Here is a 21,903-nt window from a genome sequence, read left to right as displayed (position 1 = left end):
TGCCTCAGGGGTAGCCGGGCCCCCTGCCCCTTGCGGCTGTTCTCAGGGTGCTCCCGTGGGGTGCTCTGAGGGTGCTCTGAGCCTTGAGGGGCCTCTTGGCTCCTCCCACGGGGTGCCTGGGACCCTACGGCCCCGCACCCCCGCTGAACTGGGCAAATCCGGCCCCAGCCCAGCCCAGAGCAGCAGGCGCAGGGGCAGCCGGCAGGGGCCCAGCCGCAGTGGGCGCCCCCATGCTGGCACATTCAGGCCTACAAAGGCACGCGGCAGCGCTGAGCTGCTCTGCCCAGGGAAAGTCTTTATGGCGGTTGCCGGGGAGATGGCTCAGATGCCGTTACCATAGAAACCGTTGCGCCTGTCTATTGTCCATCACCCTGGACCGAGAGGCGGGCGGAGTGGGGGGTGCTGCGGGGCGGGGGGCTGAGCAAACCCAGGAGAGTTGGGTTTTTGTCAGGGCGAGAAAGACAGACGGAGGTGGGTCCCCGGACTTGGTCGGGCTCAAACAAAACCACCATCTCCCGAGGAGACAGTGCTCCCCGCCCCACCCCGCCCCAGAGGTTCCTCCGCCCACGCACGGCGGGGGGAGGGCACTCCCCCGCTGCCCTTCCCTCCTGCCCTCTGGAAGCCGGGCACAGTTGGAGGAGCGTGATGCCCGCATGTGCCCCCGGTACGGAGTTGCAGTGGCGCACGGGGACTTGAAAGTGCCAACCGCCCTCGCGGGAGGGAGAGTCCAGGTGGCAGCACGGCCCGGGGGGGGGGGGGGACAGTGGCCTCAGCTGCGACTGCGGCTGCAGGATGAGGCGGTGGCCCGGACAGCCCCGTCCTGAGGGAACCCGTGGGACAGGCAGGAGACTGTCCACGGCGTGAGCCTGAGCCCACGGCTGCCACCTTTTGAGGCTTTCGGCCAGGCCTTGGCCCCGGGGTCCCCGATGCCAGGACATGGGGCCGACCTGGGCAGAGCCGGCACGCTGGAAACCGGGAAACGCCCTCCAACACTCGGCAGAGCCCCCCGAGCATGCGCAAAGAGGTTGCTTGTTAGTGTGGGGCCCGCTCTGTCTCCCAGGCAGGGACCTGCCCGCACCGACCCGCACTCGCAGCTGCCCACACCTGCCCGCACCTGTCCTCACCTGCTCACGCCTGCTCACGCCTGGCCTCACCTGTCCACACCTGCCCAAATCCAGTGGCACTGATCCACACATTCACAGTTGCCTGCTCTTGCCCACACCTGTCTACACCTGCCTGTACCTGTCCTCACCTGCCCGCACCTGTCCACACCTACCCGCACCTGTCCACACCTGTCCACACCTGCCCATACCTGTCCACACCTGCCCGCACCTGTCCACACCTGCCCGCACCTGTCCACACCTGCCCGCACCTGTCCACACCAACCCACACATCCATTCCTGTTCTCACTTACCCGCCCCGGAGACCCTCGGGGCCGAGTCCAAGCCCACCCGGTCCTGCTGTGCCGGATCCCTGGTGCTGAGTGGAGGGGTCAGGTGGTCCACACCCAGGGGTGGCCCTGCAGCCTGTGGCCCTGCCCCCACCCTGTCAGGACAGAACCATCCGGAACATTCTCCACTGCTTTCCTGCTCTTCTGCTCTTTACTTAGCATGTCTGCTTGTTCCTCATGACAGTGGGGGGGGGGGGGCAGACAGCCTCATGCCGCCCCAAGGTGCATCAGCAGCCGAGGGAGTACCTGCAGGGTCCCCGGCGATATCCCTGGGCCCGGGGACCACAGACGCCCCCAGCCCTGCACTGACCCGGCCTCGCAGACACAGCCACGTGGAGAACGAGGTGCCTGGTGCCCCCCCTCGCTCCCCCGTCCCGGTTCCCCTTCTCCTGCCACGTTCCCGGTGATGCCCCGGCATGCCACCGCGAACAAGCTCTCCGAGGTGGGATCTCGGGCATGTTCCGGACCCCCACAGTGACAGGGGGCCGCTGGACAGGCCCCCGGAGGTTCCTGAGAGCATAGAGCACTGTTCTGGGAGCACAACGCAGTGGGAGGGCTGCCCTGATGTGTCTGTGTGTTTGTGTGTATATGCGCACATGTGTGCATGTGTGTACGGGTACTGCAAGTGTGTGTCTAAGTATGGTGTGAGTGTGTGTGAGAATGTGTACAAATGTCTGTGTATTCGTGTGTTTGTGTGTACATGTATGTACACACACGTGTTCGTGTGTGTGCATGTGTGTGCACACGTACAGACATGCAGAGGAGTCCCTCGGGGAGGTGGCCCCCCGGGTGCTGGGACAAAGGTCCAGGCTGCGGGCAAGCGCCTGTGAGCCCTCCCTGCAGGGGCGGCCGGATGCGGGCTGGTGGGGATGGGCCTTCCCGGGGCGGCAGGAGCAGGGCAGGCGGGCAGGCGCCGGGACAGTGGCAACCTTACTCCTCTCCTCGCTGTCCTGAGTCACCTCCTGTGTGCGGGCCGAGGGGCTCGCCCCAGGCTCTCGCCCCGGCCCGGCCCGGCCCCCTGCACTGTCCCCGAGCTGTGGTGGTGGGTCTCGGGAGAGGGCAGTGAGCGTGCGCGGGGACTTCCCCTCCGCAGGGACTATTCCCAGCCAGCAGCTCAAGCCGTAAATTAAAACAGAGACAAGTGGAGCAGTGGCCCCCGGGGACAGCCCGAGCCGGCGGGCGGCACCAGGCAACCAGCCGCGGCTCCACTCCGCGCCTGAGGACAGATGGGCGCCTTCCGCTCCGGCAGCTGGACCCCCGGTGCCGGGCGGCCACACTCGGGACCTGAGCAACGCATCGCAACGTTTGCTCCCCGGCACCCCATCTGGTCCCCCGAGCCCGCCAGGAGTGACCCCCGAGTGCGGAGCCAGGAGCCGGCTCTGAGCGGTAACTGCCGGATGTGGCCCCCAAACAAAAAATAAACAAATAAAATGGTGACTCACAGCAGCTCTCCGGGCCCACGAGGCCAGAAGCCCCGGGAAAGCCAGCAATTACCTGTGAAGGCCACCAAGGAGAGGGGAGCGTCAGGGCGGGACAGCGACAGCCTGGGGCCGTGGGTCTGGTCAGCAGTGAGCGAGTGACAAATGAGCGAATGAATGAATAAATGAATGAGTGAGTGGGTGAATGAAGAAGTGAGTGAATGATGAATGAGTACATGACTGACAAGTGAGTGAATGAATGAGTGGCTGCGTACAGGGATAAGTGAATGAATGAGTGAAGGAATGAGTCGGTGAGTGGGTGGATGAGTGAATAAGAGAAATGCTGAATGAATGAGTGAATAAATTAGTCACTGAACGAGTGAATGAGAATTGAGTAAATGAATTAAGTGAGTGAGTAAATAAATGAGTGAGTGAATGAATGAGGGAATGAGTGAGTGAATGCAGGAGCCACAGTACAGCACTAGAGGCGAGAGCTGGCCTCTGGGCGAGGGGGTGGGAGGTGGGTCCAGGTGGTCACAGCTGGGCTGGGCCTACCCTGATCCGGGCGTCCCCACTCAGCCCTCTGGGGCAGGCGGTCAGCACCCAGGGCGGGGCCCAGCTGCCCCGAGGGCAGCCCGACCTTTCAGCTCTGGCCCAGGTCACGGGGGACTCAGCACAGCACCGGCCCGGCTCCAGGCGGCCAGAAGGTGGGACCCGGAAGCTCATCACTCACCGCGGGGGCCCAGGGCAGGAGTCCAGACGCGGAGGGCCTCGGATTGGGCAATCAGTGTCAGCCCTATCTGCCGGGCGAGAGGAAGCTGGAGGCGAGGGCGGGCAGGGCTCCTGGCCTGGCCCTCGTCCAGCTCCTGCCCGCCGGCAGGAACTCCCGGCCTCCGCGTGCCAAGTTCCGGGAGGTTCTCTCGGGGCAGAGGCCGGCGGCACCGAGCCAAGGACCGGAGGCTGGATGGGTGGGGCCTCCGTCCCTCTCGGCATGGGGCGAGCACGGCCCCCGTGACCCCGTCCATGGCCACTCCGGGTGCCGCGTGTCCCCAGGAGGGCTGTGCAACCAGGCGTCGTGTCTCGGGTGCAGGGCCCGGCTGAAGTCCCGGCAACGGCCAGACCCGAACCAGGACAGCGGCCCTGGGGGCACTGCCCAGCCCGAGGGAACAGCTTGCTGCCCCGCGGGAACAGGCCCCAGGGCGAGTTAGGCCAACGGGGCGCAGGACGCGGGAACCTGGGGCCGGGTGTGAGACTTTGATCCCGGCTCGGGAGAGACCCCTGCCCACACCCGGCGCCCGGGAGGGTCTCAGCGTGGAAGCTGGCGGGGCCGCCCCAGAGCCGGGCCTCTCACGCACTCCGGTGGGGAAGGTGGGTGAAAGGGCTGGATCGCAGGCCCATTGCGGGGGCCCGAGGAGGAGGAGGAGGAGGAGGAGGAGGAGGAGGAGGAGGAGGAGGAGGTAGCTGGGGCCAGCCTGGGAGTGGCCCCGGGAGGCTGAGCACAGTCGGCCCCAACAGACGCACCTCGGCCACCCCAGAAATGTGCCCAGCTCCGGGCCGCGTGGTGCCTCCCTGTCATTTCACTCGGCCAGTGGCCGCGCTGCCCGGGACCCCCAGGGGCCAGGACGGACAGACAGACGGGCTGGCAGAGCGGCTCCTGGCACTGTGAAGGCCTGAGCAAACCCCCAGGACGGCGGTCTGGACGCCCCCCGCAAGCCCCCCAGACAGATGAGGAAGGCCGGACCCTGTGAATGGCTGGGCCGGCCACGATGCTCCCCCAGGCCCGGTGGGCCAGACCCCGAGACCACCGCGGACCACACCAGCCCCTTCCCCAGGACCCGGGCAGGAGCTCGTGGCCCGCCCCCCTCCCCGCGTCCCTGCACCTGACCCCCACGGCCTTCCCAGGACCCCAGCCGGGCACGGCCCCTTCCTACCACGTGGCCCCCTCGGGGACTTCCCGGGCACCGCCCTGCGTGGACGGGGACTGCCCTGGGCAGGGTGTGCCCAGGGGAGGCCAGGGCCCGCTCTGCAGACACCCACGCACCAGAGCAGGGGCGGGGCGGGGAGCGGGCACAAAGGTGACGGCTGCATGCAGAGTCTCGGCTGCCCAGGGCTCGGAGGGGGAGGAGTGCAGCTTCCTTAGCGGGGAAACAGCCAGGGGTGGGCATGGGGGAGAGGGTCTTCAGGCCCCCTCCCCGCCGCATCCCTAGAAACAGGCTCCCCTGGGGCGTGCAGGGAGAGGGGCAGCCACAAGAGTCTCCACCTGCTTGGACCCCCACCTGCCTCCCGCCCAGTACAGCGGCCACTCTTGTCCTAACTGACCCCAGACACCCGCGGGCAGAAGCTCTGCCTCGTCTCTGGGCCCTCACCGGCTCCCTTGGGTGCCCCCAGGCCGACAGCCCTGTGGCTGTCTGTCCAGCTGCCTCTCCAGGCCAGCTGCTCTCGGTCACAGGGGTCACCTTGGGCTTCCCTCGCCCTCCGGGAACACCCAGCACCCAGGCCCTCCCGTTCCTGGGCCAGGCACCTCGGGAGGGGTCCCGGAGACTCCCACCATGTCTCCTAAAATTTACTTATGTTTTGGGGCTGGAGAGATAGCACAGTGGGTAGGGCGTTTGCCTTGCACGCGGCCGACGCGGGTTCAATTCCCGGCATCCCATAGGGTCCCCCAAGCACCGCAGGAGTGATTCCTGAGTGTAGAGCCAGGAGGAACCCCTGTGCATCACCGGGTGGGACCCAAAAAGAAAAAAAAATTTACTTATGTTTTGGCTTATTGGGTCCCACCCGGCGATGCTCAGGGGTTCCTCCTGGCTCTGTGCTCAGGAATTACTCCTGGCAGTGCTCGGGGGACCCTATGGGATGCCGGGGATCGAACCTGGGTCGGCCGCGTGCCAGGCCAACGCCCTCCCTGCCGGACTGTCTCCGGTTCTTCCACCCGTGTTCCCTTCCATGGATTTTACGTGTTTTCGTTCGTGTTGATGCTCTGGGCTGACTCCTGACTGAGCTCAGGGCACCCTGTGGGATGTTGGGGATCGAACCCAGGTCTGCTGCCTCGTGCCAGGCTAGCATCGCCCCTGCTGTGCTGCGGCTCTGGGCCCCCCGTGGAGTCTGAACTGGGGTTCGGACCCGCACGCAGGGCCCCCGGCCCACATCGCTGAGGCAGGCAGACGCGGCCGCGGGGATGAGAAATAAAACGGCCGTGTGCTGACCAGACGCCGCACGAGACACGGTCAGCAAGAGCGGGGGGCAGGAGGGAGAGAGGTGCCACCCGGCCCTCCTCACCCCTGCTGGGCAGGGGCGGCAGAGGAGGGGCCGGCTGCTCCCACGGGAAGCAGGAATGTGTGGAATGCCTTATCTCCGGGCAGCCCCGCCAGACGCCAGCAGGGCCCCGGCCTGGTCTCCATCAACGCAGCGGGCAGGCCTGGCCCCGGGCCCGGGGGGGCTCACCTGGCTGGTGGGGGGGCTCACGGGCAGAACACCAGGAGCGGCGCGGGCCCTGTCGACAGCGTGTCTGCCTGACCCTTCCCGAGCCCCTCAGGTGCACCCCCGGGTGCAGGGGGACCCCAAAGCCAGGCGACGTCTGTCCAGTGGCTGCTTCCGGCCGTCAGGATTACCAGGTCCCAGCTTCCTGTTTCCGGCTTGGGGGCCTCGGCTTCTCCAGCTGGGGGGCTGCAGACCCCCTGCTCCTGCCCCCCTGCCCGCCCCCCTGTCCAGCTCGCCGAGCGGAGTGGACGGAAGCACTGGGCCTCGCCCCTGTCTGCTCGCTCCTGGGCGGGGCTGCAAGGGGCCTCGGCTCAGGGTCTGCAGCAGCTCGGCCCTGTGCCCCAGACCTCCCCCTGTTCCCCTCCTCGCCCCAGCCCTGCCCCAGCCAGGCGTGCCCCCCCCACAGCCCGGGGTCACAGGCAACAGGGCAAGCTGGAGCACCCGGGGATGGCCCTGACCAGCCCGGGTGGGCCTGGACGCGGGGAAGGAGCTTTGCAGTGGGGCTGGAGGGAGGCGGGGGGCGGGCGGAGAGTGGCCTGGCCGGCCGGGGCGCCCCTCCTGACAGTCTAAACAAGCGCCCAGACGGCCAGACCAAACAGAGGCGGCCTGGCCGGGGAAACACCTCCGGGGGGGCACGGCGAGGGGAGCTGCGGGCCGGGGGACGGGGCGGAGGCCCCACACCTGACGGGGCTGGCCTGACGTCCCCCCTCCGCCATGGCCACCGAGAGCCAGTCAGCCCAGGCGCGGCCCCTCCCGCCACCCTCGACTGGTGACGGGCACCACGGGAACAGCCAGACCCCGTGAGCGGCGGGCAGTGCCCCCAGAAGCCTGCTTCCGTGGCTGGACACGGGGCCCGCCCTGGCCTGCTCGTGCCGTGGGGGGGGGGACAGGGAGCGCCACAGCCTGGAGGGCCCCACCGACACTCCCAGGGGCCCGCCGCCCTCCCAGGCCAGCCGCACGCACGGCGACAGGCCAGCAGGACACGGGCCGCCGGCAGAGCCGGTGGAAATGACGGCCGGGATCTGTCACTCGGCCAGTGACAGGAGGGGCAAAGCGCCACCTCCATCCACCCACGGCCACTGCCAACTGCACACTGTGTCACTAACCACGGCCGACACCAAGCACACCGTGTCACTAACCACGGCTGACACCAACCACAGCGTGTCACTAACCACGGCCGACACCAACCACACCACGTCACTAACCCCGGCCGACACCAACCACAGTGTGTCACTAACCACAGCCGACACCAACCACAGCGTGTCACTAACCCCGGCCGACACCAACCACAGCGTGTCACTAACCACGGCCGACACCAACCACAGCGTGTCACTAACCACGGCCGACACCAACCACACCGTGTCACTAACCACGGCCGACACCAACCACACCGTGTCACTAACCACGGCCGACACCAACCACACCGTGTCACTAACCACGGCTGACACCAACCACAGCGTGTCACTAACCACGACAGACACCAACCACAGTGTGTCATTAACCACGACAGACACCAACCACACCGTGTCACTAACCACGACCGACACCAACCACACCATGTCACTAACCACAGCTGACACCAACCACAGCGTGTCACTAACCACGACAGACACCAACCACACTGTGTTACTAACCACGGCCGACACCAACCACACCGTGTCACTAACCACAGCCGACACCAACCACCCCATGTCACTAACCACGGCCAACACCAACCACAGCGTGTCACTAACCACTATTGGCACCAGCCACACACCATGTAACCGTGTCACTAACCACAGCCAACACCAACCACCCCGTGTCACTAACCCCGGCCGACACCGCCCGTAGCCACAGCAACAGAAGCAGCAATGACCCAAGCACCCGCAGCGGGTGACGGGGTGTCACTGGCCCTTCCACCCTCCTTCTTGTGGAGAGCCTCCATGGAACCGTGCTTCGTGAACACCTGTTTCTTGTTGGTTGCACCGTGCTTCGTGAACAACACCTGATGGGGAATCAGGATGTCTTGTCACGCTCACAAGTTACGGCTAGTTTATCAGCTGCAGACACTTGGGGGCAAACACGAGCAGGAGAAGTATATAAGGGGGGAAGTCACCTAGCTAGTTGGTTCTCCCTCATGCGTCCCCCTTTCCTCCTTCCTCCTCGTCCCCGTTCCTGATTTCTTCTCTAACGCATGAGAAAGTTCCTGAATAAATCGCAGCCAAAAGGATCTCCGAGTTGCGTGTTTCTTCGCTGGACGAAGCGGCGCGCGACACCTTCTGACAGGATCAAGTGGGTCTCGGCCCGCTCAGGGGGGCGCGCATCGGCCTCACAGCAGTGGGGGGGCCCTGGCCACATTCCCACAGCTCAGGACCCGCGCAGCCAGAGCAGGGAGGAGGCCCCAGGCCGCCACACAGACCCAAGTTCCAGCCGTGCGGCCCAGACAGCCACGGCCGGTGCCAGCGGCACTCCCGCCCTCACCGGGGCCAGCGCCCACCACACCCCGGCCCCACCGGGCCCCCCACTCACCCTGATCCGGCGCATGGCGGCCACGATCTCCACCCTGCTGTTGGGCCTCGGCACGTCCAGGCTCCCCACGTACTGTGGAGAGAAGGAGAGTGGTGAGAAGGGGAGCGGGGGAGGGCGCGGGGGCCCAGGTGCGACCCCCAAGTCGAGACAGAACAGAGGGCGGAGGGGGGTGAAGGACGGGCAGGGATGGGACACCCTGTCCAGGGTCCGGACGTGCCCGGGACTTGACCCTTGACCCATGTTTCTCAGAATGCGCGACAGGCCGAGCTGGGGACCAGCGGGGGGACCCCCATGTCACCCCGCCCCAAGGAGTCACCTGCGGGTTTCACCGCCCCTTCCTCCTTCTGCCACTGCCCCGAGCCACGGAGGCCCCCAGCCCCCGAGTGCACATGACACAGCAGGACTGGCCTGGCCCCCGCCCCCAGGGGAGCACCAGGCAGACCCAGGGGGCGGCCGGGCCACAGCAGAGCCGGCCAGCAGCGGCCACGTGGCCAAGGTAACCGCCTCACTGAGCAGGAACAAAGGGCGAGCCCAGCGCCCGGCCAGCACCCCCTCCAGGCGCGGCCCTGTGGCTGCAGTGTCCCCGCCCCTCACGGGCCTCAGGGACCGTCCCGTGCAGGCTTCCGTCCCCCCCCACGTGAGTGCACACATGTACAGTCATGTACACACGTGTAAGCACTAACACGTGTACATGACCACATAGGCACACATGTGTGCAGACCATATGAGCATAAACACATCCACTCCCGCATACATGTATAGCTGACTGCATGTGTACATGCACGAACAACCATGCGTGGGCACAGGGCACACGTGCAATGGAATCACATGCACATGAAGCATGTAGTCACATGTGTATCCTGGTACACATGTGACAGAACCACACATGCACACATGGAGTCACATGTGTGTCCTGGTGCATGACAGAACCACACACACAGGCACGCATGTAGTCATGTGTGTCCTGGTGCACGATGGAACCATACACACATGACACAGGTAGTCACATGTGTGTCCTGGTGCATGACAGAATTACATGCGCAGGCACACGTGTCCTGGAACACACATGATGGAATCACACACACATGCATGTGCAGTCACATGTGTGTTCTGGTGCATGCGTGCACTCCAGACGAGTGCCTGGGCCTGGCACGCAGCCAGCCGTGTCCTTGTCCTCTGGCAGAGTGACGCTCTTAGGCATTTCCTGGCAGCCCCCGTGCCCGGAGCTGTCACTTGAGGCCACGTGACGTGTCCACACGGATCACACTCAGCCGCCGCCACTGTGGAATCATCCCCGCGTCCTGCTGGGAGGCCCGTTAGGGCCAAGTAACCCTCGTGACCCCTGTCAGCTGAGGCCCCAGAGACACAGCCATCCCGTAACAGCGTGTCTCTGGCGGGGGGCGAGAATGTGGCCGACGGCCAAGGGGGCTGGGGGCTCGTGGAGGCCACGCGGACACTCCAGCGGCGATGGCCAGGGCGGACAGTTGGGCGGGGGGGTGGTGCCCTCCCACAGCAATGCCAAATCCTCCATCCCTGCACCGCCAACCCGCTGGCAGTTCCGGCAGCGGTGACGGGCGGGATCCGGGAAGGCCCTGGACCAGGCCCAGGCTGGAGGATGCGGATGCTCCGGGTGCACGCAGGGCTCGGCCGGCCGGAGAGTCCCCTGCCGTGGTGGCCAACCCGCCAGGAAGCAAAGTGGGCCGGCCCGGAGCCCCAACCCGGAGCAAGGCCAGCTGCCCCCCCCCACAATGGGTGACCTTCAGCCCCTCGCCCTTGACTCGGGGGGCTCGGGAAGAGAGTGGAGGATGGGGTCCCAGGGGTGCCACCCACACCTCCACTGGGCTGGGTGTCCTTCTGGAAGTTTCCGCCAGAGCCATGAGGCCGGCACACAGCTCACACGGGCCTGAAAGGGCCAGAGTGCAGTGCCCGGGGTGTGGGGTGCCCACGGGGGGCTCAGGGTGCCGTGGCAGGAGGGGGAGCTGGGCACCTCTCAGGGGGGCGTTCCACCAGGCCCCCCGCCCCCAGCAGATTCCAGGCTGGGTCCCGGAGTCGGAGACCCTCCCTCCAAGAGGGACCCTCCTGCCCACTTCCAGGGCAAAGGCCACGGGAACCATGTGTGGGGACAGACTCAGGGAACCAGGGCCCGTGGCCCCCACAGGACGGGCGACAAGGAGAGAATCGCTAGGTGATGCCCCAGCCCCCAGCACCCCCCAGCCAGGGGTCTCCAAGCAGGGCCCAGGGACCGTGCAGGACGAGGTGCAAGTCTGAAGGGGCTCGCCCGGTGCGGGGGCCGGGCCGGAGACCCCCGTGGCCCAGCACCTGTATGCAAACCTGCCGCCATGCCATGGTGGGGCTGAGCCCCTCAGCGGCTGGGGGCAGCCCGTGGGCGGGCGGGGGTCCTGCCCGGGGCTCTGTCCCCCCGCCGCCTCCTGCCCGCTCGCCCCGCCCGGCGTCACCTGCTTCCAGGCCCCTGTCGCCCCGAGCCTGGCGCACACGCCGGTTCCTTCCACAGACCCCAAAATAACAAGCGTCTATAAATACTCCGGCTTCCTGCGGATGAGCGGAATTAAGCTGCCGCAGCCGGGGAAAGCGGGGAGCCGAGGCCGTCTCCCCGCGGACGAGGGGAGGCCGTCGGTTACCATCCCGGCACGGGCCTCGGAGTTGGCCCCCAGGACGACTGGAGCGGAGGGTGGGGGACGAGGAGGGCTGAGGGCAGCGGGCAGGGACCCCGAGAGGCACCGCTGGACGCCGTCCCGGAAGCCAGACTTGGAGGGTCAATCTCAGCCGGGACGGAAGGAGCAGTAGTTAATTCACAAGGCTGCTGCTGGGGACGGACACACGGACAGAGAGGACAGACCCACGGACAGCAGGGGACAGATACACGGACAGAGGAGCAGACTCACAGATAACGGGATGGGCAGACGGACAGAGGGGACAGATGCACGGACAGCAGGGGACGGACACCCAGGCACACAGGAGGTTCCAGCCCTGGAGGGCCGATGGCCTGCAGGCCACTGGGCATTTCTAGGAGGCGGCACTGCTGCGGGTTCTGACTCGGGGAGGGCCTGGGACATCAGCGCCCCCCACACCTAAGAGGTGCCCGGGAAGCCCAGGTCTGGGCCAGGGCGCAGAGATGGACCCCAAGACCCCAAAAGATCCATCGCATGAGCTGACGTGGCGCCCCAAAGGGGCCTTTGCGAGGACGAGGGTCCTGGGGGCAGCTCTGGGGTAGCAACCCCAAAGGAAGTGGCCACAGGCATCACTGTGGTCCGTGGGGACCCCCGGGAACCAGAGGAGTGATGACATCCCACCCGACTGCAGCCCTTTCCTTCCAGGTCAAAGGTGAGGGGGTGGTGCTGAGCCCACGTGCCCAGACCCCGACTCCCGCCAGCAGGCCGGGCTGGGCCCTGGGGTGCATGTCCCAGAGGGACGTTGGGGACACGAGTCACCTACAGCAGCAGCCCGGGAAGGGGACGCCCCGGCCACACTCGGGGCAGGACCTGGGGCTGCACTTCGGACGCCTTGGCCGGGACAGGCAAACCCCGCGGGACACGGAGCGTGGGGGGCTGCGGGGCCACTGCTCTCTCCCACACACGCACGGCCCCCCGCCAAGCTCATTCTGCGGTGACCCCTGGGGGAGGGGCCGGCGCCTGCAGACCTTCCACGCCGCGCGGTGGCCAGGTCGGGGAGGCTGTGGGGGACCCTGATGTAACCTGCTGGGAGAGAAAGGCTCACCCCCCCCCCGCCCCCGTCAAGAACCCCCTACACGCACATGCCCCCTGCAGTAGGCGGGTCTTGGCAAGACACGCGCCCCAAACAGGGCCTGCCCTCCCTGTGACCAGCACCCCCAAACAGGGGGCTTCTGGGGTCAGGCAGACAAACCGTGAGCCCTTTCAACCAAAATGGCTGGAGCGATAGCACAGCGGGGAGGGCATTTGCCTTGCACGCGGCCGACCCGGGTTCGATTCCCGGCATCGAGTGATTCCTGAGTGCAGAGCCAGGAGGAACCCCTGAGCATCACTGGTGTGATCCCAAAAAGAAAAAAAAAAAACAATAACAACAATAACAACCAAATGCCTGAGCGATGGGACAGCAGGGAGGGCGTTTGCCTCACACGCGGCCGACCCGGGTCCGATTCCGGCATCCCCTAGGGTCCCCCGAGCCCGGCCAGGAGTGATCCCTGAGTGCAGAGCCGGGAGTCAGCCCCGAGCACAGCTGGCTGTGCCCTGCCCCCACAACACCTTAGGGGGAAAAAAAAAAGCCAGAGCCGCAGCAGGACGCTGGGTGTTACAGCCAGTCCCTGTCGCTGCCCAACCCACCGGCAAATTCCAGGGGCGAGTCAGCAGTCCCCATAGGGGGACCCCAGCCGGGTGACCCTCGCAGCTGGAAGATCTGGGCCTGTGGACAGTCCACCCCACCGGCCTTCTCCATGGCGGCTTCAGGGGAAGCCGAGGCCCACGGCCACTTCCTGCAGCCTGGACGGTGGGGCCAGGGGGACACAAGGGCAGGCGGGTGGCTCAGACCCCACAGCGAGGCCTGCGTGGACACTGCTCTCAGCCACCAGGTCCGGGCCCCCTGCGCGGTGACCCCAGCGTCAGGGGGGACCCTGCAGGACGTGTGCTGGCCGTGTCCAGTCAGCTCCCCACCCTGACCGCCAATACAGGGGTGGCCTCGAATTGGCCCCCAGCGCGCGCCGTCGCCGTCCAGTACCCCCAGCTGCCCCTGGGGTGCAGAGCAGGGCCTCATGCTGCCCTCACCCCTCCACCCGGACCCCCGTGCAATCCAGGGTGCCCCACACATGCACTGGCCGAGCCCCCCAGCCGAGAGCCCTCCCGGCGGCCGCGTGACGGGGCTGAGTGGCCGCGGGCTCCCGGCTGACCGACCTCCGAGGAGGCTGAGCTGCTGGTCCCTGCTGGGGGTCTGGCCGTCCAGGAATGTGACCTGCCCCCGCTGGCCAGCCTGCCCCGTCTCCAACAGCGGCCGGACGTCAGAACGGCCGGAGCCGGCGAGGGCAGGCGGGAGATGCAACACGGGGGGGGGGGGGGGCTGCAGAGGGAGACAGAAGCACCTGGGGGCCCCGGGGGCCCACACTCGGTCCCCCACCCCGCTGCGGTGGCCCCCGTCCCCTCACACTCGCCTTAGTCACCGGATGTTCCCCAGGGTGCCCACGGCACGTCCAGGAGAGGGGGTGGCGTCCGCTGGGCTGACTCAGAACGCGGATCTGGGAGGACATTCGGTCCTTCGGAGCTGCCGGGGTCGGGGACAGCCAGCGGCTCTGGCCCCACTTGGCACGTGACAGGGAAGGAAGGGCCGCGGGAGCAGCGGGGGAAATGCAAGTTTTGGCTGTTGGTTTTTGTTTTTTTTTTCTTTTTGGTGATGCTCAGGGGTTCCTCCTGGCTCTGCACTCAGGAGTCACTCCTGGCAGTGCTCGGGGGACCCTATGGGATGCTGGGAATCGAACCTGGGTCGGCCGCATGCAAGGCCAACGCCTTCCCCACTGTGCTATCACATCCCAAAATGCAAGTCTTACATACGCCGCCTAGGGCTGTGCAGGGCCCCCCACGGACCACCAGGTGTGGCCCCCAAACCAGAAACAAACAGCCCCGGCCCCGAGTCACTCCCCCATCCCCCCGACTGGCCGGAGACCCCAGGGCCAGCTGCTGCGTGGACGCCCAAGAGCAGAGACGGGTCCACGGCTACCGACCGGCTGCTGGCCAGCACTGCTCACGGCTCCCGTGGGCCTGAGTCAACGCCTGGACCCCGTCAACGTGACTCTGACAAATGAGGAAGTGGGGGCGGGGGCTGGTGTCCAGTTCGCCCACTGCCAACCCTGGTTCCCCGCTGAGCGCAGGACTCGCTCCCCGGGGACGAGAATGTTCTAGAAGGAGCAAAGCACGGGTGGCTAGGAACCCGGGGCCCCGAACCCGAGACCCAGAGGCCGGGAGGCCAGAGTGGATGGGGCTGAGTGCCGTGTCCAGGGCTGGGCCTGCAGCAGGCAGTGAGGTCCCGTGCATCTCAAAGCGGTGCCAGGAAGAGGAGAACCCTTGCCCACTGCCACGGGACTCAGGGGAGTGCCCGGGTCAAGGTCAAACTCAGTGAAAGGTCGCGGCCAAGGTCATCACAAAGGTCAGCCCAAATGTGCCACCTCAAGGAAGCGATTCTGATGTCGCCGTCACTGCGGGTGGCTGTGACAGAGACCACGGCCGAGGGTCACAGGAAGTGGAGGGGGAGACGGAGCCCCCCCTTCTCCTGCTGTGGACGCTGGTGCAGAGGGAGTGGCCACGGCAGGCCCTGGGTGGCGTGGGAACCGCCAACGGGGACCCACCAAGGACCATGGGGTGCGTGACTCGAGGACCAGGACATGGTTCTGGGGCTTGCTTGCAGGGGTAAAGGGTGGAGAGAGGAGGGATGCGTGGCCGGAGGACGCGGGCAGGGAGCAGGACCCTGGCGGGCTCGAGAACCGTCCACACCAGCCACCATCTCAGTGGGAAGGACATGAAGAGCCCGGGACAGCTGGTCCCGCTCACAGGTTCTGGGGCCAACCCCCGCCCCCGGCCCTGCACCCCCCACCCACCACGGTTTCCTCGGGGCTGGTGTGACCCCGACCAGTGGCTGTGGGCTGACAGGCCCCCGGGAGTTCTCAGCTGCGGCTGGGGGTGGGGGGACAATAGGCCGGGGGGGCTCAATGATGCTGCCTGAGCCCTCAGTGGTCACCTGGGGTCTCTGGGCACGGTCCCATCTTGGGTTTGACTTTGCTCACTGTCACGCTACCAGCAGATGTGGCTGAGACCACGATTTCGTGGCTGAAACCACGTGTTTGTAGCCGAGACCACGTTCCTGTGGTCTGAAAGCCCCGCTGGGCGGTGTGTTGGCCACGGCTGGGACCCCAAGCCCCGGAGGCAGGAGGGGACATGGGCAGCATCTCTCAGGGCTGGGGGGGGGGCAGATCCGGGGAGGACGGGGCAGCCCGGGGCAGCCCTGAAGCGTCAGGTACCCCCGCAGATACCCACCCAGGTGACACCCCAGACACAGGCAATGACCCGGACACAGGGAACCACCCGGGCAGCAGACCCGCCCGGCACAGCCCTGCCTGGCCCAGGAATCAGGAAGGCACGGCCGGGCGCTGGCTAAGCCAGGGGCTCCACCTTGAAGCCGCCGGGCACTGAGGCCCTTTGTTACCTCAGGAGAACAGGAAACTGGATCCCGCACGGGCCTGTGGGCAGCTCACTCCTCTCCCGCCTCCCCTGGGTGCCCTCCCGGGCGCTGGGCGTGGGGCAGAGCCCCGCACCTGTGCCCCCATCCCAGCAGAAATCCCAGGTGACCCTGACACGCCCCCAGCCGGCTGCAGACTGTCACGGCCTGGGGCAGGCACTCTGCACCCCTGTCCCCCCCCCCCCCGCCAGCGGGAACGGGTGGGCAGGTGGGCAGCGCCAGACTGCCCCGCCCACCCGCCACAGGAGCCCCACAAGCCCAGGAGGGCACCAGGGACAGCCGAGGCCTGGAGAGACACCCCCACACACACCAGGAGTCGCTCAGCAAACGCCCCAGTGGCCAGGGGAGGTGGCCCGAGCAGAAGGAGCGCCCGAACCCAGCGCCCCCCGCCACAGGCTGCCAGCCCAGAGAACTCAGCTGTCCCCACCGGGGTCCGGAGGCTGCCAGCCCCCGGGGGACCCGCTCGGCATCCGGGGGCGCTGACGCCCCGTGAGCAGACTGCCCCGTCCAGCCTCTCCCGGCGAGCCACGCCCCACCCCTGGGCCTGGTGGCGGGGACAGGAAGTGGCTCCCTCGGCGTCCATGCCCGGCCGGGGCAGCCCGGGGCCCACGGCAGGTGCGAGAGGCCGGGCCCCACCCCTGCTCCCAGCCCGGCCCCCGCTTGTCTGGGCCCCGGGCAGAGACCCGGGGGTGATGCGGGAGCAGGGGGGCCCGTCCTGGAGGGAGGGTCACTGTAGGAACCGCAGCAGCACCGGGCCAGGCCCGGACGGCGTGTGTGATGGGGAGGGGGGGCAGGGGGTCGCAGCCTGGCTGGGGGCCGACACCTGAGTCCCCCCCAGAACCCAGCGAGCACCGGGGCAGCTCCTAGGCGGGGCGCTGGGGTTGGGGCAGAAAGGCTGCAAATGTGTCCATCCTGGCGCCTCAGTGGACGGGGACCTACGAGACGCCTTGGGGGGTCCGTGAGTCCCCCCCAAGGCCCCCAGCTCGGCCCGTTTGCTCCCAGAGGTGAGTGAAGGGCCTGGCTGGGTCCCAGCGTGGGCTGGTGCCCCCGACACGGTTCCTCACCCCCCTACAGGGCTCCAGGGGGTGACCCCCTGCTGGCCCCTCGCCACGTGGACCGGGGGCACCTTCAGGGAAGAGCGACAGGCGGCCTCCCCCGGCCTCCCCCACTCCCACGGTCTGCGCCAGGCCAGACGCGCTCGGATGCACGCCCGGGGGGGGCACACGTGTGGGACCCCGGCGGGGGAGGGGGTCATGGCGGGATCCACACCCACAGGGGGGCCCCCAGGGAAGGACACCCCAGCTTCAAGGACGCCCCGACTTCCAGGCCTGGCGCTCACCCCAGCTCCTTGGACCCCCCATCCAAGCCCGCCCCAACTTCAAACGCGCCCCAACGCTGAGACCCCTGACTTGGGGGGGGTCTGTCCCCTGGCCAAGGTGTACCCCCCAGGGCATGGGGCAGAGGAGGGGCCTGGCTGGTTCCCTGCCAACCTCCGGGACGCCCGCGGTGCCCACTCCAGGAAGGGACCCCAGCCCCGCACCTGGCCAGAAGGCAGCTGCCCACCTGCCCAGCTGCCCTCCCGCTGGCGAGCCCTGGACCAGCCACACACACTTGCCACAGGGAAAAGAGGCTGGGACCCCCGAAATGGGTCCCCGGAACCTAGAAGACGCCCCCTCCCAGCACCTCCTCCATGAAAGCCACATCAAGGCCAGAAGCCCCCACTGGCCCAAGGCGCTGGGGGTCCAGCTGTCCCGGCTTCTCCCCAACATTCCTGGAGGGTCCGGGGACATCAGTGGGTCTGGTTTGGGGGACTGCAGGGGGGGGTCTCAGGTGGGGGGAGTCAGCAGGTGGGGATCTGGGGGTGTCAGCAGGTGGGGGTCTGGAGCTGGGAATCTGGAGGGTCAGCAGGTGGGGGTCTGCAAGTGGGGATCTGGGGGAGTCAGCAGGTGGGGGTCTGGAAGTGGGGGTCTGGGGGAGTCTGCAGGTGGGGGCCTGCAGGGGGTCTGGAGGTGGTGCTCATCATATGGGGGTCTGCAGGTGGGGTCTGTGGGGTCAGCAAGTGGGGGGTCTGGAGGTAGGGGTCTAGGGGGGTCTGAAGGCGGGGGGGGGGGGGGGGAGGGGGGGCCGGGGGCCAGCAGGTGGGGGTCAGCAGCAGGTGGGGGCCATGGGGGTCTGCAGATGGGGGTCAGTAGTGGGGGATTTGCAGGCAGGGGGTCTGGGGGACTCTGGAGGCGGGCCGGGGGGTTAGCAGTGGGAGTCAGCTGGGGTCTGCAGGCGGGGGGCCTGGGGGCGGGGGCTGGGGGGCTCAGCAGTGGGGCCGGCGGGGGTCTGCTGGGGACAGGCCCCCCGCGGGCCGGAAGCCCCTACCTTGGCCTCGAAGCAGATGCCGTGCTGGAAGGCGTCGTCGTTGTGCAGCGGGATCCGCAGGTCGTGCCCGTCGTCCACCAGGTTGTACTTGGTCTTGCTGGGCATGGCGCCCCGGGGGCCGGGCCGGGGGCGCGGGGGGGAGCGCGGGGCCGGCGCGAGGCCCCGGACGAGGAAGCGGCGGCAGCGGCGGCGGCGGCGGCGGCGGCGGCGCGGGGGCCTGTCACGGAGACGCCGAGCGGCCGCCCCGGCTCCGCCCGCCGCTCCGCCCGCGGGGCGGCCCGGCCCGGCCCGGCCCCCGCCCGCAGGCCCCGCCCCCTCCCCGCCCCCCGGCGCGCCGTCTCGGCCGCGCGCCCGGCCGGACCCCGCCCCTGCCCCGCCCCCTAGGAGCCCCGCCCCGCCGGCCAGGGCCCGCCCCAACCCCGCAGAGCCCCGCCTCGTCTCCGAGACCCCGCCCCTAATGCCCCGCCCCCCGCCGGCCCCGCCCCCGCGGCACCGCAGCGCCCAGCCCCGCCCGCCGTGCAGGTGAAAGTCCCCTTCGCCGAGCTCCCGCCTTCTTGCCCATCCCGCCCCGAACCTGGCCAGGGCTTGCTGGACCCCGGGCCCAGCCGGGCTGGCTTTGTCTCTGAGGCCGCGCTGGGCTGTTCTGGCTGGGCTGGGGGAGCTGGGGGGCTTGGGAGGGCTGTTGCTTTTACCCGGGGGGCGGGGGTCAGTGGGTGGGAGCAGCGGCCTGGATCCTTCCCTGTTTGGAGACCTTGGCACCCGCAGGCTCCTTTTGTTTCCCCGGTGATGCCTAAGGGGGGGGGGCTGGTCTCATGCGTAAATGCGCCCACCAGCCTCGTGGACCTGAGCCAGGCGGAAAAGGATTCGGGCTTCCAGAACCTTCTGCCTGTCCCACTTACACAGCCCCTGCAAGCTGGCACGGGCACCGGGCACTTGCAGGTTGTTTCCTGGCTGTTTTATCGCCCCCCCAGCCCCCCGTACGGCCGACTGGCGTTCAGGTGGCCTTTGTGACAAAGAGGCTCTCTCCTTTGCATCAGACGCTTTTCAAAAGAAAAAAAAAAGTTCTCCTTGGCATGGCAGAAGCTGCGTCGCGGGAGGGAAGTCATTAACTCAGTGCCGAGCCGCGCAAAGGGTTCCGCGGCTTTGACATTACCCCGAGGTCACCCGGCGTGGCCGCCTCGTCATCTGCACCAAGAGCACTGTCCCCTTCAAACCTAGTCTTGGCAGTCTGTGTGCCCCCCGCCCCCCCCCCAGACCAGACCTGGCTGAGCAGGAGGCGGGTGCGGGACGCCAGGCTCGGAACCAGGAGCTTCCGTGCCAGGCTTGTCTGTCCACGCTGGTCCCTGATAAACGGGGTCACGGCCTGCCCGCGCCCTGGACTCACGTCCGTTGGTCCCGAGGAGCTGGCAGGCAAGGCCGCCCTTTCCCGTGCAACACCTTCTGCAAAGGCCTCCTGAGAGGGAGGGGGCCAGGAGACAGCCACCGCCCCCCACCCACACTGCTGCGTCTTCCTTAGTCCCCTGAAGGGCAGCAGAGCCAGAGGGGACAAAGACAGCGACCCCGGGGCTCAGCCCAAGGAACGCCTTCTGCAGCACCATTGCAACAGCTGATTTCCTCAAGCTTGGGAGGGGGGTGCAGCCCCTCCTGCCCCACATCTGCCGCCTTCCCCCCAGCCCTAGGACCCCGAGCGAACCCCCTCCTATGAAGAAACCGGCTCTGCACCGTGTCGGGGGTCTCAGGGAGTCCACGCTGGGAAGCCCCGTGGAATGTTCCAGAAAGGAGAAGTTAGTTCTCTACTGGGGCCTCCACCAAAAATCACGCCAGTGCGGGAGGCAGACAGACCCCTCGCCTCGCCTGGGGACAAGGGGCCACCAGAATCAGTCCCTTTCTTGTTTTTCTCAGCAGTGAGTTCAGTCTTGTTTGTGAAAAATTTAAATGTGATTGGATTTCACCCACCGCCTTGCCAAATCTGTGGGAGGAATCAGCTTTTCTTCCTTTTTTTTCCCCCCGGGAGTGGGGGCGGTGCTGGAATTGAGCCCACAGGCTCCTACAAGTGAGACGAGTGCTCTAACCACCAGGCCATACGATGGACAGCAGTTCCGGGGATCACGTTCCAGCTCCCCGAACTTTCTCTGATGCTCAGTGGCGCATCATAGCACTGTGCTCATCGGGGCAAGTCAATTTCATTCAAATGCTGGGCCCGGAGCCGCAGGACAGTGGGGGAGGGAGGGCGGGGAGGGCGTTTGCCTCGCACGCGGGGGTCCAGATTTGATCCCCGACATCCCAGAGGGTCCCCAGAGCCTGCCCGGAGCGGTCCCTGGGTGCAGTCAGGAGTGAGCCTGGAGCATCGCCAGGTGTGGCCCCCAAACAACCCTAAATGCTCAAGCACTCAGCACTCCCTGCTACGTCTAACTGAACCGCTTTTGCAGCAGGTAGTGGGGGACCCGCCGCGTGCGCAAGGCCCCCCGCACCACACACACCCAGAACCACCAGTGGTGGCCCCAAATAACATCAGCAACAACTCCAAAGCTGGGACAGCAGAAAGGGCGCTGGCCTTGCACTCGGCTGACCCGGGTTTGATCCCCGGCACCCCTTATGGTCCCTCGGGCACCGTCAGGAGTGGTCCCGAGCACAGAGCCCAGAGGAGCCCTGGCGTGCCCCCCAAACAAAACCCCAACCCAGGGGCAGGAAGTCACCTCTCGGCGGGCACCAGGCGTCTCTCGCCTGGCCTGGTGTCAGGGTTCGTCGGCATAAACAATGGCTTGGAGTGTTCTAGAAGGTCTCCCTGGTTCTGGGTTGGCTTAATCCTGCACCCCCTGAGTCAGCCTTCCCCAGCAGGGCCGGACCCAGCGACCCTCTCCAAAGCAGCTGGGGGCTGCCGTGGCCGCCCCAGGCCTGGTCTGGGCTCATCCTGCCCGCAGCCTCCATGCACGTTCTGTCCCAGCGCGTGTGCCCGCGCCCAGAGCCCCCAGCTCGGCGCTCGCCTCCTCCATTCAGCCCCCTGCAAGCCCCCCTCTCCTTTAAACAAGCTTGGAGCCAGCTGCCGAGGGTGGGACGCCGTCTGCCGTCTCGGCCTCTTTACAAACCCACATTCTTGAGATAAGAACCCTGGAGAAGAGTCCGGGAAACTCGCTACCGTGCGAATTTCATTTCAGGGCTGGCCGTGCATGGGCAGAGCTGCCTGTAAAGTAAAGCCTCCCCCCACCGGCCCCATGGCAAGCCTGGTAAAGCCGACAGGAAGGAAGAAAAGAAATGGACAGGCGTGTGTGCATGTGTGTATGTATGTTATGTGCGCATGTATGTATGTGTGTGCATATATGTGCGTGCATGTGTGCATATGTGCACATGTGTGTATGTGCACATGCATATTGTGTGCATGTGTGCAAGTGTGTATGTGCATGCATGTGATGCACACATGTGCGTCCATGTGTGCACATGCATTTGTGCATGTATGTGCATGTGTGCATGAAT

At 67.0% G+C, this 21,903-nt stretch overlaps 1 protein-coding gene across 2 annotated transcripts in view; it reads right to left on the bottom strand.

The window, feature by feature from the left end:
- NOS1AP (nitric oxide synthase 1 adaptor protein) overlaps positions 1-18,656 on the bottom strand; it is a 42,327-nt gene extending 23,671 nt beyond the window's left edge. The window contains exons 1-2 of one of the 2 annotated variants that reach the window (XM_055121587.1): positions 18,433-18,656; positions 8,854-8,925 (exon numbers count right to left, since the gene is read on the bottom strand). In XM_055121587.1, the coding sequence (XP_054977562.1) occupies positions 8,854-8,925; positions 18,433-18,537 (177 nt within the window). In that variant the 5' untranslated portion in view covers positions 18,538-18,656. The remainder of the gene's footprint in view (positions 1-8,853; positions 8,926-18,432) is intronic. The other variant, XM_055121586.1, reaches the window with a different exon arrangement.
- Between the last annotated feature and the right edge of the window lie 3,247 nt (positions 18,657-21,903).

This window comes from Sorex araneus, chromosome X (assembly GCF_027595985.1).
Source record: "Sorex araneus isolate mSorAra2 chromosome X, mSorAra2.pri, whole genome shotgun sequence".
In the NCBI taxonomy this organism is placed as follows: domain Eukaryota; kingdom Metazoa; phylum Chordata; class Mammalia; order Eulipotyphla; family Soricidae; genus Sorex; species Sorex araneus.
This window is presented reverse-complemented; position numbering and strand designations above follow the sequence as displayed.